Here is a 13,083-nt window from a genome sequence, read left to right as displayed (position 1 = left end):
GGTGTGGAGGGAGAGAGGCCAGGGGGTGTAGGGGACCCACGCAGCACGCAAGGAAGTGGAGATGGGCGAGTGGGCGTGCGCGCACGCAGAGGCCCGCGCGCGGGAGTGTCGGGGGAAGGGGGTGGTCTCCAAAAGGGGGAGGGGAGAAGGCAGGGGGCGGGGAGAAGCAGGGCCCTTTAGGACCCGGCTGCGGCGGCGGGGGAGGAGAAAGAAGCGGAGGAGGCGGCTCCCGCGCTCGCTGGGCCGTGCCACCTGCCCGCTCGCTCGCCGCCGTCGCGCTCACCGCCGCCAACATGCTGCCGAGACTGGGCGGCCCCGCGCTGCCGTTGCTGCCGCCGCTGCTGCTGCTGCTGCTGGGCGCGGGCGGCGGCGGCCGCGGGGCGCGCGCCGAGGTGCTGTTCCGCTGCCCGCCCTGCACGTCTGAGAGCCTGGCCGCCTGCAAGCCCCCACCCGCCGCGCAGCCCGCCGCCGAGGCCGGGCCGGCCGGCGACGCCCGCGTGCCCTGCGAGCTGGTCCGGGAGCCGGGCTGCGGCTGCTGCTCCGTGTGCGCCCGGCTGGAGGGCGAGCGGTGCGGCGTGTACACCCCGCGCTGCGGCCAGGGGCTGCGCTGCTATCCCCACCCGGGCTCCGAGCTGCCCCTGCGGGCGCTGGTCCACGGCGAGGGCACTTGCGAAAAGCACGGGGATGCCGAGTACAGCGCCAGCCCCGAGCAGGTTGCAGGTAACGCTGGTTGGGACAACTAGTTAGGAGAAACTTGGAGGGCAGCGGGGGAGCCTGGCTGGCGGCCCTTCTGGAGGGAAGGAATGTGTGGCGGAACCTCAGAGACCGTTTTAGCGGAGGGAGAGCGGAGTCCTGGACCGGCTCTGGGCGATTGTTGGGAGGGGGGACCCGAAAGTAAGGCCCGGGCGGGGGGAACTGGAGTTCGAGCGTGGGGAAGATCCCTGGCTACTAATTTGGTGGGGAAAAATAGGGAGAGAGAAGGCATCCCTGTTACCATAGTCTTCCCCGGTGGAATGTACCCTGACTTCTTTTTTTGGAGGGGGGATTTCCTGGGGAGGAGGGTGTCGGTCAGATCGGTGTGAGTAGGAGCTTGAGGCTTACTTGGGGCGCCGCTTGAGCTGGTGACCACCGACCGAAGGTTCCTGGAGAGGTCCTGGTGGAGGACGCCGCCGTGGGCTGAGGCTGGCGGGTACCGGTGACACCAGGGACCTCTAGTGAGAAGGGGGCGCTAGGAGAAGGCAGCGGCGCCTTGAGGTCCCTTCTTTCTGGGATTGTGAGGTGAGAAGAAAGGACTTGTTGGTACTTTGTAGGGTGGGCTGCCTAGGGGGAAAATTAAAAAGGAACGTTGCTATTTCAGAGAGGACGAAGAAGGCTCTTGCTTTTATGTCGGGTGGAACGATAAGAGAGGGACGTTTGGGAGGCGAGGAAGAGACCCCATTCGTTGAGTCACTGTAACTTAAGCCGGGTCGCCGGCTGCGGTCCGGGGCGGGGGCAGCCAGGCCGCTCAGTTTAGCATCTGGGCCTCCGGGCGTCTGGCAGGAGGATGCCTGGGCCGGGGCGCAACTACTCTTACCGGAGCGAGGTGTTGCCCTCCCCCCACCCCCCCATCCTAATTGAAGGAGCTCTTCCTGTCCCATAGAATGGGGGCCCTGAGGTTCTTTGTACGGAGCTCGCATACCCCCAAACAAGTTTTTTGGGGGACACAACCAGGCTATAAAGATCTCTCACGTGTTGGTTTTTTTTGTTGTTGTTGTTTTGTTGTCGCTTTTGTTTTTTAAATTACAAAAGCCTCCTGCCCCAGTGGTCTGGAGGAAGCTGTAATTATTTTCTTTCCTCTTGGAGACAGTGGTGAAATGTGTCCACTGCCTGCTGCTGTTGTTTAAAAAGCAAGTTTCTCAAACTTAGAGGGAGAAAAAAAAAAAAAAGAAGGAAAGAAAGAAAAGAAAAAGTGAAAAATTCGTGCTTGCTTGTCAGCTTCTGCGGTCCTTGGCCCCCTCCCGCCCCGGACACACCCCGCCCCCCTCCTTCAGCCTGCTATTGTTTTTTTTCCCTGTTCTCCTTGGGAATACAATTAGGGGTCAGAGTTGAAATCTTTTCTTTGTCGCATTTTGACCTTGAGTGCACAGCAAGTTAGGGCTTCCTCTGAGCGGAACCCCTCAAGTCCCTTTCTTCTCACTCCGGCTTGCTTCCCTCCCTAGCCTGCCTCGAAGTTAACCCTTTCCTCCAGCTTCTCTTAGTAATAGTGAAAGGGAGAAGCCCCAGCAAAGGTCCTTTCACTGTGGGTGCCCATCCCCCCAGCGCCGCGTTCCTCCTCCTTCGCCCCCCAGCACCCCGTGGTCCACCGGGGAGGTACTCTGGTTTCTGAGCTGAACTCTGACAAACTAAACATCTCCCTCAGCAGGGTGAACTTTTGTTCAAAAGACCTCCACGTTCATAGAACCGTTTGAATTCTGACTGTTTGAACCAAGTGCGTAGCACATGTCCTTCCTAACCTTCCTAGCCTGGCTGTGTCCCTCAAAAAACTTGTTTGGGGGCATTTTGTCATTCTTCATTCCTCTCACTCTCTGCCTGAAAACCAACTGTCCTGCCTCCCAGCCCCCAGAGGCAGGTTAGGGTCTTCAGAAGGGAACAGATGCTGGGAATTCTCCCATTCACTCCACCCTGGAGTCGCCAGGGGAGCTCGGGGACAATGGGGTGAGTTCATGGGAAGAATGTCACTGTGGATTTTCTGCCTGGTTATGGGACTCCTTTCCGCCAGCCAGCCCCAGCTGCCTCCACAGCCTGCTCCCAGCGGCCAGACAGCCGCCTTCCGCATTTTTCTCCTGTGCTCCAGACTGGGAAGAGGGGACACCAAGGTTGGGGGTGGGCGGAAGCTGAGCGGGTGCCCTGGAAAGAAGTGCTAAGAGCGGGGTGTCGGAGGCGTGAAGAGGGCTGAGGGGAAGGGGGCACTGTGAAGAGGAGAGAAGCCTGGGCTTGCTGGGGTGCAGGGAAGAGAGAGAGGGGCAGGTTTTGAGGCTCCTGTGCAGGAGAGGGTCTTGAGCCAGGGCAGGGATCGGGGTGCTGCGTGGGGACTGCAGGGGTCCGAGTTGGGTGAGGTGTGCCGACAAGAACGTGGCCCCGATGAAACCTTAGCACCGAATGCTGCCGCCTCCTTTCCGTCTCCCATTTCTCCTCCCCCCTCTGAAGAATGACCCCCCCCCCCAGCCCCATCCCAGCCTGCATTCCTCTTTGAGCAGGTTGCTTTTGAGAATTTTAAACATACCCTCTTATTTCGAGGCAGCAAACCCCAGCAGTTCCGGCTTTGCTGTTAGCTCTTTTGTCTTTGTTCCCTGGACTCAGGGGCTGTGTTGCTGGCTTCCTGGGGATGGCTGGGATGCAGGGGGTGGGGGTGGGCACATCAGCGGGTGCTGAGCCTGCATCCCATGGGGGTGATGGGCTGGGACTTGGTGGTTCAAAGAAACCCAGAAGTCAGACGGAGGCGCGGATTGAGGGGTGGGGGGCTTAGAGTGGGTGGGCCTGGAAGACAAACAGGAGGGGGACCCTGAGATCTGCATGAAGTCTGGACCTGAGAAATGCGTGGGTGTGTTTGGTGGTGGCGTGAACAGAAGTGCCTAGAAATGTTAGGGAAAGGAAAGGAAGCAGGCCTGGGCCAGTCCGGGCCCTTTCAGAATTCAGGGCCTCGGCTGGGCCGGACTGGCTCCCTCACGCATCTCCCCTGCCTCCTTCCCTTCCGTGTACAATGCCGGGGATTATGCCGAGGGGCGGAGCTGCCCAAGTGGCCGTCTGGCCCGCTGCACTTATAAAGGTGCTATAGAAATGTGCAGTCATTCAAAGTCCCAGGGCCGGCCGGCCGGCGGGCGGGCGGGCCTGGGGAGGCTTTGCATCTGCAGTTGCTGGGGGAGCATAAAGGGGGGCAGAGGCGAGGGCTGATTTACAGTGGTTCAGTGCAGCTTCAAAGAAAGGGGAGAAAAAGCAACGGGACTTCTGGCTCAGAGCGCTGCTTTGCATCTTGTCTTGCATAAATTTGCATACTGAGTTCAAAGTCGTAAAATAGTCTTGGGGAATGAGTGGGACCTACTGTCACTGATTGCTAGCGTCACTACCTTCCCCCACCACCCCCCCCCCACCCTAGACAGAATACCCAGAACTAGCTCTGCTAAGCAGCTCTGCCTGAGTGTGTTGGAAGGGGAGATGGGGGACTGGAGGGCTGCTGCTTCTGGGTCCCTCTGGGGAGACCGAGATCTGTAGTTCCTTGACTACAGGGGTTAAGCAGGGTGTGGCTCTGTGAGCTGTGGCCTTGGAAGCAGGGCTGGTCTGGAGGGTGTGACTCCACAGGTCCCGAACCGACTAGGCTGAGGCAGGCAGTGTTGGAGTCTTTGCCCGCTCACCTTCCACTCCCATCCAGAGTGTTCACGGAGATCGTTCCCAACGTGTAGTGATAATGACCCCATCTGTTCCTTTGATGAGATATTTGAGGAAGCTTTGAGAAAAAAAAAAACCCTATTAACAGTGTCAAAAGATCTTACAAAAACAAAACCAGAGGTAAGGAGTATCTGAATTAGAATAGGTGGTAGAGGAGAGGGGGAAAGAAAAACCCACCTGTTGTGGACATGAGGGTCTATCTGTGCAGTGGTTCTTGGCCTAATTGGACCCTTGAGTTTCCTGGCAGGCAAAGGGAAAAGGGAGGGTTAGATGGTTCTCACTATTAGCTTACCTTAGCAGTGAGCTTTAAAATAAACTTTTCAGGCACATCATTCCTTTGGGGGAAAGAATTCCTACAGAAATGCCTGCAAGGTGCCTGAGAGTCGGGATGTGTTCAATCACCAGCTGTCAGACACTGAGGGTGACTTTGAGAGCATCACTGTTCTCTAGCCCATTTATCAGGTTAGCTCCTCGGTTCTCAGATTAGCTATTCTCTGCTGTAGAAAATGGGACACACAATTGCTAAGTTCTGATACGAGCAGGTTCCAAAGATTCGTGGTTCTAATGAAATGCAGGACAGGAGTACCCGAGGTGGGGAGGGGTGGGCAGGGCAGGGGCTGCTAAAGGGAATGAGAGAGAAGTAGAAAATGAACAGGCTGTGCCCATGTTTGGTTTTTTTATTGGTCCTCCTCACATACTACAAAACCGTACCAACAAAAACAAGGCTTGGTTATCATTATCATTATTTTTTAAAGAGACTGCTTATCCAGGAACTGCATTAGTTTTAGTCTCTCTCTTCTCTGTGTTCCCAGCTCCCCTTTTCCTTCTCTGCTTTCTCCATCCTGTCTTCACAACCCACTCTAGACCGTTCTCTCTCTCCCATGCTTCTCTCACTAGAAGTCTAGCACACCTGGCTGGTTGCTAAGCAGGTGGACAGGGCTCGAGAAAGTGACATGGAAAATAGATTGGCCCGGGCTTCCTCAGGGATCCAAGTAGATGGAGACCACATAGATGATTGGGGATTGGCGTGTTTGAACCAAATCTGACCCTTAAATGAGGAGGGCGGTTGACTGGCAGTGCAGGGGCTGGGCTTCGTGGGCGGAGGTGCCTGCTAGGGCTGCTTCTGCCAAAACCAAGGCACAGAGGAGCGAGGTTAAACTTCTAATGCGCCAGGGTGCTGGCGATCTGGTTGGCAGATGTTTGGAGCCCCTCTGGTTCTCCTTGCTGTCTCTGGCCAGCATTTCGCTGAGATGGCAGGCAGCCTCCCGCCTGTCCTCATCCTGGTATGAACTGCTTATTTGCCTGCTTTGTCTCCTGTCTTACAGCATCCGTGCAAGGGAGGCTTTTTACCTCCATTCCGCAGGTGTGGACCCTGGGGCTCAATGGAGGGGCCACCTGAGCAGCTAAGTAGTGAGGTGGGAGGCTAACCTGGCCGCCTTTCCTCTGTACCCCTCTGCCTCTGTGACCATGCAAGTGAGTGCGGGCTGTTGGCAGAAAAAACCTTTGACCCCCGTCAGCCAGAAGGTTTGTTCCTGGACACCTGCCACTTGCAGGTGATGCTTGGGCCACCGTTCAGTTATTTGCATTCCCTTGACTCTTTGGAGAGGCCCAAGTCCTAGAACTTGGGGAATTCAGAAATGGAAGTGGCCAGGGTGCAGTAGTCAGGAGGGGCAGAAGGGTTCCAGGACAGGCCTCTAGGGAGAAGAGCTGGTGGGCAGTGGATGAATGTGGAAGCAGCCTGGCCTTTGCTGGAAAATTGACCTGGGTTCCAATTCAGGCCCGTCTCTGAGAACCTGAGTGATGATGGGCCAGGGTCTTATGTTTTGGTGAAATGAGGATGATGGTATTTCTCAAATGGGGTACATGTGAGGTCAGCTATGATAATGCAAAATGCCTGGCACGTAGTAGGTTCTCTTAACTGCCTTAATCTTGGCAAGCGACGTCTCCTCTCTGACACTTAGGCGGCCTTTAAAACAAAGGCCGAACTGGCTGTGTCGGGCAGGCCACCTGTCTCTGAAGGTTGTACCAGGTGCTAAGGGGCCTCATCCTGGTGTGAAGTGGCTTTGGTTCAAAACCCAGTTTCCTACCACGTACTTGCCACCCGAGGCAAGAGATATATTCTCTCTGAGCCTCAGTTTCCTTATCTGTAAATGAGGAATTGATAGCACCAACTTCATAGGGTCATGTCTGTGTGTGTGTGTGTGTGTGTGTGTGTGTGCGCGCGCGCGCGTGTGGTGTGTGTACAGGTAGATAATACATAAAAAGTCTACGCACTTGGGTGTTTTTTGTTTTTTTTCTGTAATGAGCCACTTGATTTCCATCTCTCCACTTATAAAATGGAAGCATCCATACCTCTGACCCATTTTCACAGACAGACTGTAGTGGAGCTGTTTTTGGAAAAGGTAATGAAACTATTTTCAGTGCAGAATAAACCCAGTTGACAATAAACAGATGGCCTGAGGTCCAGGGCTTGCACGTTTTATGGATAAGTTAGGTGATGCTCTTTAGGGCTCGTGCGCTAGGATCTGGAGCTGACCAAGATTCTTCTGGCAGCTTCACTGTAGTGCCCGAATGGGGGTGGAGGGACTGTAGGGGGCAGAGGGGCCCCCAGAGTTTGACCCTGGGTACTCTTGCTGGCCTTGCTACTGAGAAATGGGACAGGTTGAACTGGACATTAGGAAGAACACCGGCACCCAGAAGCTGAGTCCTGCCTTCACCTGCCAGCCGACCTCTAGGACCCAGCTCTCCAGTTGCTGGAGTTCAGAGGACTGGGGAATCCCTGAGGCCACATTTCAGGGGTGGGCAGCGCCTTCCTCCACGGATGGCCTCCACAGGACACCTGCTAGGACCCAGGCTTTAGCAGAAGAGGGTCAGAACCAGTATGTACTAACACGTTTGGTACACGGCGTGTGCCGGGTGAGCTGTGTCTATTGTCAGTGCAGCCAGTGAAGACCCCATGGTGCCCGTTTCCTGCCCCAGGAAAGTGGGCTTTCGGGTCCATCCTGTCTGGGCCTAGGGTGCCAGAAAGTTGAACATGATCCTGGCAAAGAAACTGGATGTTCTATCCAAAAAAGCAATGTTTTCTTACTACGCCAGTCTCCAGCGTTGACCTCACTCCCCAGTGGAGTGGGGCCTGAGGGGTTCTCAACAGGCATGGGGAAGTGTTTTCTGGGCCCTGGGGTTCTTCCTGATGTCTGATTCCACCTGTGGTCCCGGAGAGCCCTCTGAATGGCCCGTCTGGCCACGATGACACGACACAGTGTCTGTTGTCAAGCCTCTGATGGAGTTGAGGCCCCAGGAAGCAGAGAAGCTGGATGCTTGAGTCTTCAGGGGTCAGCAGATGCTTTGTGGTGAAACCAGGGACAATAGGGACAAAGCACAGCGTTTGCCACTGGGCATCTAGGGTGGACGGTAAACTCCGAGGACCTTGGTGGTGGGGGGGGAGGAAGGGGGACGAGAGGCAAAGCTCTCCTTACAGAGGGGGTGGTGGGTCCAGAGGAGTGTGTTGGCTTTCAGGTTCCAGAGTAACTGCCCCCTCCCTTACCCTCTCCCCGACTCCAAATAGAGTGGATGGGCTCTAGGAGATTTTTTTTCTTACTGGAAAATGGACCATCTCCCTCTGTCCCCTCCCCCTGCTTGGCTTCTGATCCTCGACCCTCCCCTCCCCCTCTGGGGCCACTCCTGTTCCTTAACAAAGCCAAGGAAGATCTGGGCTGGCTCAGCTCCTGGGTGTCAGTCAGGACGCAGAGGGAGACCTTGCTCAGAAAGCCGGCTCCCCCGGAAAGAAATACAGAGTCGACTGTAGTGAGGAATTGTTTCCTTTCCCCTTTTTTTTGTAGGGGGGGAGGGGGGCATTTGGCAGCCCTTGGGGCCCCTTCTGGCCGCCAGCCCCACATCTCTTCCTGGCTCTTGGGAGGCAGGGCAGGAGTGAAGTTTGGGGAGAAGGGAGCAGGGCCTGGCAAACCTCCAGCTGCCGGGCTGGGGAATTGGCCCACAGGCCCTGGTTAAGTTGGCCCGGAGCAGAGCCTGGGGAGGTTTCTAATTAGTGGACGGGTGTAGGTGTGTCAGCCTGTGTTCATTCAAGGAACTGAGCTCTGCGGGTGAGGAAGCCCTGAGGGGAGGGGCACTGGCCCGGGGAGGCCTTGGTAAGTTGGGGAGGAGGGGGGAGGCTCAGGGGTTCCTTCCTGATAGGGGTCGAGGAGATGGGGGCCTTCTTAGCTGGAGTGATCTCAGTTGGATTGTAGGGGTGCAGTGAGCAAAGGGTCTGCCTCAAAGGGTAAATGGCAAAATACATAAGCATAATTAAAATTGCTTTTTTTCTAGATATTGTCTACTTCTACCCAAATGCCTGTAGTTTTTTGTTTTTTGTTCTGTTTTAAAATATTTTGGCCACACCGAGCGGCATCTGGGATCTTAGTTCCCTGAGCAGGGATCTAACCCGCGCCCCCTGCATTGGAAGCATGGAGTCTTCACCACTGGACCGCCAGGGAAGTCTGACTGTAGGGTTTTTGCTTTTTCTAGCTGTTTTAGCCTCAAGATTCTCCCCACTTGACAGGTGAAGAAATCAAGGCCGCATTCAGGTTCAAATGCCAAGGCAAGTACAGACCAGAATGGACGGACCAGAACGGAGTCTGGGTCTCCAGATTTTCGTTCCAGAGCTCCATTCCATCAGACTCAAACATGCAGAGAAGCGGTGAATTATATACTGCTGCTTGGAAAAGCTCCTTTTCCCTGGGAGGTAGTAATTAAGGCATAACTTCTCAAAAATGTTCCTTTATGCAACTCCCCAGGAAGTTTCTTTTAGGTCTGTTGTCTTGACTTCGGGATGGAGGTGCCAAGTTGCCTGTGGATGGGGAACTTACTTTCTTTTTTTTTCTTTTTTTTTTTTGGGGGGGGGAACTTACTTTCTAAAGTGCCTGAGGCCAAGATAAAATGAAAATGACAGTTCCCCTGGGCCCTACCCTTGCAATTGCCTGATAAGGCTGGGTGGTTTCTATAGAGACACTGGCAGGAGGTGTGTCAGGCAAGATAAAGGGGGGTGGGGGAGGAATGGGTTTACTGGATCCTAAGGGCTTTTGGGGTTGGGTGGGGGCCGCTGGCTTATGACTGATGGCTTCCTTCCCTGGGAAGATGAGGGAGGGTCCGGGGAACAGTAGAAAGGAAGCCCTGGGGTTACAAGGTCTTGGTCAGGAGTTTACCAGGATACCAATGACCAAATGCCATTCTGTTTGGTTAAGAGCTATGGAGTTAAACCACCTGGGATTTGGTTTTGGCTCTGCTGTTGCTGCTTGATTTTGTACCACTGGCCTCATACCCTATGGCTTCTTAGTCAAGCGTGAGAGGAGATAAGAAATTATCAACCTCGTGTGATTGCTTGATGATAAAACAAAGTTCTGTACACAAACCACTTAGCACAGGGTTAGAAACTCAGAGAATCAGGTGAGTCTGTACTGATGGTGATACCTCTCCCCTCTCTTCTCCCTCTGATGTCAACACACAGAACAGAAGAAGGCAAATGCTTGTTTTTTTAGCTGTTTGCTGATTGGCCAGGTTTATTAAGAAGGGGCACTTAAGAATCCTGCAAGGATGTATGGCTGCTTCCACAGGGTGTGGCTTACCTGGACAGCTGCCCTTTGCTTTGGAAAGTCCAGAATGGAGTCAGTGGTGGAGGGATTTCCAGAGGGCAGTCATGACCTCATTGTGGTTCTGCCATGGCTGACCTCGGACCAAGGTCCATGCATGCCCCTTGAGGGGAGGATTCTTACTTGAGGTTCTGCTAGTTACCTCTGGTTCCTTTGCTGCCTCTAAACCAAGAGAGCATAACCAAGGAAGACAACTGATGTGCTGCAGGTTTATATCATACAAAATTAGTGAACTTTTAGTTGAAGGAAAAGAAAGCATGGTGACCTATTTAAAGACACTTATTTATATTCAAGACACTTCTTGTGCCGGTTTGAGAGTGTGGCCGGCAATCCTGGACATCTTTGCAGGTTTTCAGTTTCTTTTTGCATCCTTTGGGTTCAGTTTGTCAGGCCTGGGATAGCTGGGAGACGTCTGGGGATGGAGAAGAATTGGCAGAAGGAGAGGGTGGAAGGAGAGAGGCGAGTGGGACCCAGTGTTTATGGTCCATGGGAGCTGGTCTGTGTGGTAACATCAGAGCTGAGTGCAGGGACAGCTGTTTGAATGTGGGTCCTGGTAGAGGAAAGTAGCCTTCCTCTCTGATTCATGCTTCTGTTCGCTCAGTGCCTTTCTTCTCTCCTAACCACTCCTGCTGCTCTGGGGCTTACATGGTGCGGGAGAGACCAGAAACATGAAAAAAAAGTAATATAACAGGATACTCTAGGCCAGAGAGCGGTGGAATGCTCTTTGGTTAGTCGGCTTTCTTAATGTTTAAACACTGATTGCGCACAAGGTACGAGCTATGAGACTGACTCTATACAGATACAGTTATCATACCACCTGTAGCACATGCTTTTTTTTAATTTTTATTTTATATTGGAGTATAGTCGATTAACAATATTGGGTTAGTTTCAGGTGTACAGCAAAGTGACTCAGTTATACATATACATGTATCTATTCTTTTCCAAGTTCTTTTCCCATTTAGGTTATTACAGAATATTGAACAGAGTTCCCTGTGCTATACATATACAGTAGGTCCTTGTTGGTTATCTATTTTATTTTATTTTATTTTTTGGCTGTGCCATGCAGCATGTGGGAGCTTAGTTCCCCGACCAGGGATCTAACCTGTGCCCCCTGCATTGGAAACATGGGGTCTTAACCACTGGACCGCCAGGGAAATCTGGTTATCTATTTTATTTTTAATACAGATAGCCTTTTCAAAAATTAATTAATTAATTAATTTTTGGCTGTGTCGGGTCTTCGTTGCTGCGAGTGGGCTTTCTCTAGTTGCGGCGAGCGGGGGCTACTCTTCGTTGTGGTGCGCGGACTTCTCACTGCGGTGGCTTCTCTTGTTGCGGAGCACGGGCTCTAGGCACGCGAGCTTCAGTAGTTGTGGCATGTGGGCTCAGTAGTTGTGGCTCGCGGGCTCTAGAGCACAGGCTCAGTAGTTGTGGCGCACGGGCTTAGTTGCTCCGTGGCATGTGGGATCTTCCCCGACCAGGGATTGAACCTGTGTCCCCTGCATAGGCAGGTGGATTCTTAACCACCGAGTCACCAGGGAAGTCCTGGTCATCTATTTTAAATAGAGCAGTGTGTACATGTCAGTCCCAAACTCCCAAGCTATACCTCTCCCACAGCACATGCTGTTTGATCCTGGAGGGGAGCAAGAAAAGCATTTGAAAAAGTTGGATATTATCTAAGAAGAAACCAAGTCAGTAGAGATGTATATACATTTCATGTAAGTAAACGGGTGCTGTTTTAGCCTTTTGACCAAGGCTCTTGGGAAGATCTTGATGTGAAATCGTGGGACCCCTCTCTGGTGGATAAAGTTACAGAAGGAATAGAATCTCCTGTGTTGGAAGACGAAAGCGCAATCTCTTTCTTCCAAAAAGGCAAACTGAACACACAAAATGTCTCCCTTCCTGCCCTCCTTTCATGATGTGTACTTTGTTTTACACTCTATGGAAGCTAAGTACAAGTTTGTGTCTTCAAGAAGCTCCCTCCTTTGGAGGAGGAAGGAAAAGCACGGACCCATGGCTTTGTGCCAGTGCACTCAGGCTACGGGGTTGTGAAGGAAGCTAAGTCCAATTACAAGAGTGCTTGGCCCAGGGATGCCCGTCATCCACTCAAGCAAGTGGCCTTTGGACACTTGGAGGCCATATTGTCCATCCTCCTTCCTCCCGAACGATACCAGAGGAAGACGTGCAATTTTTTTTCCACCTGCAACTTGTTACTCATTTTAGTTCTTCCTGTGAAACTCGGGTGGCTTCTAACGTGGATCTCTCCCATTTCGGTTTAAGGCTGCCACCTCCCTGCTCCTTAGGAAGGCAGAACAGCTGTTTCCCTTCCTTTGGGCATGAGTGGCCCTTGAGTATTGATTCCTGCATCTTCCCCTCCTTGACCCTGTGACCCGCTTCCACTCTCTTCGAGTCTTTCCTCTGACTCATTTCCCAGCTCTTCATGCTGCACAGACCTGGCTGGGAGCCCGTGGTCAGTCTCCGACTGGCAGGCAGGTGGCTCTTGTGACACTGGCCTCTGAGAGTGGCACTGAAGTTGGCCATGTCACTGTGATTTGGTCCTCCTCCAGCCAGTGGGGTTCAAGGGGCACCTGTATTTACTGATACCCCTGCTTGACAAGGAAGGTGAGAGGTGGATGGAGTGAGTTTCTTTTAAAAGAAAACTTTAAAAATGCAGAGAAATACTAAGAATGACATAATAATGCCAATCTACCACCCACAGCTGGGAACGTTGAGATTTCGTCGTCATGTTTACTTCAAGTCTTTTTTTTAAGCTTCCGCTGATGGCTCTCCCCACCAGCCACCCAGAGACAACCACTAGCATTATTTAGTGTTTCTCTTTCTTAGCTAAACAGATTTGCTAATGAATGACCAATATTTCAGTCATTCTCTGAGATGATGGAAAATGTACCTAAAAGGTTTCATTCTGCAACCTTTTCCCCCGTCCACTTTAGGTTTTGAGATCTACCCATGTTGATAGACACAGGTCAGAGCCATACCTTTTTTTTTTTTTTTTTTTTTTTTT

The 13,083-nt window shown here is 52.9% G+C and overlaps 1 protein-coding gene across 1 annotated transcript in view; it reads left to right on the top strand.

The window, feature by feature from the left end:
• The first annotated feature begins 287 nt into the window (after positions 1–287).
• IGFBP2 (insulin like growth factor binding protein 2) overlaps positions 288–13,083 on the top strand; it is a 26,172-nt gene continuing 13,376 nt past the window's right edge. The window contains exon 1 of the mRNA XM_007456954.1: positions 288–720. Coding sequence (XP_007457016.1) covers positions 294–720 — 427 coding nt within the window. The 5' untranslated portion in view covers positions 288–293. The remainder of the gene's footprint in view (positions 721–13,083) is intronic.

The sequence above is a fragment of the Lipotes vexillifer genome, unplaced genomic scaffold (genome assembly GCF_000442215.2).
Source record: "Lipotes vexillifer unplaced genomic scaffold, Lipotes_vexillifer_v1.1 scaffold526, whole genome shotgun sequence".
In the NCBI taxonomy this organism is placed as follows: Eukaryota; Metazoa; Chordata; class Mammalia; order Artiodactyla; family Lipotidae; genus Lipotes; species Lipotes vexillifer.
Note: the sequence above shows the minus strand (reverse complement) of the source record. Positions and strands in the feature narration are given on the sequence as shown.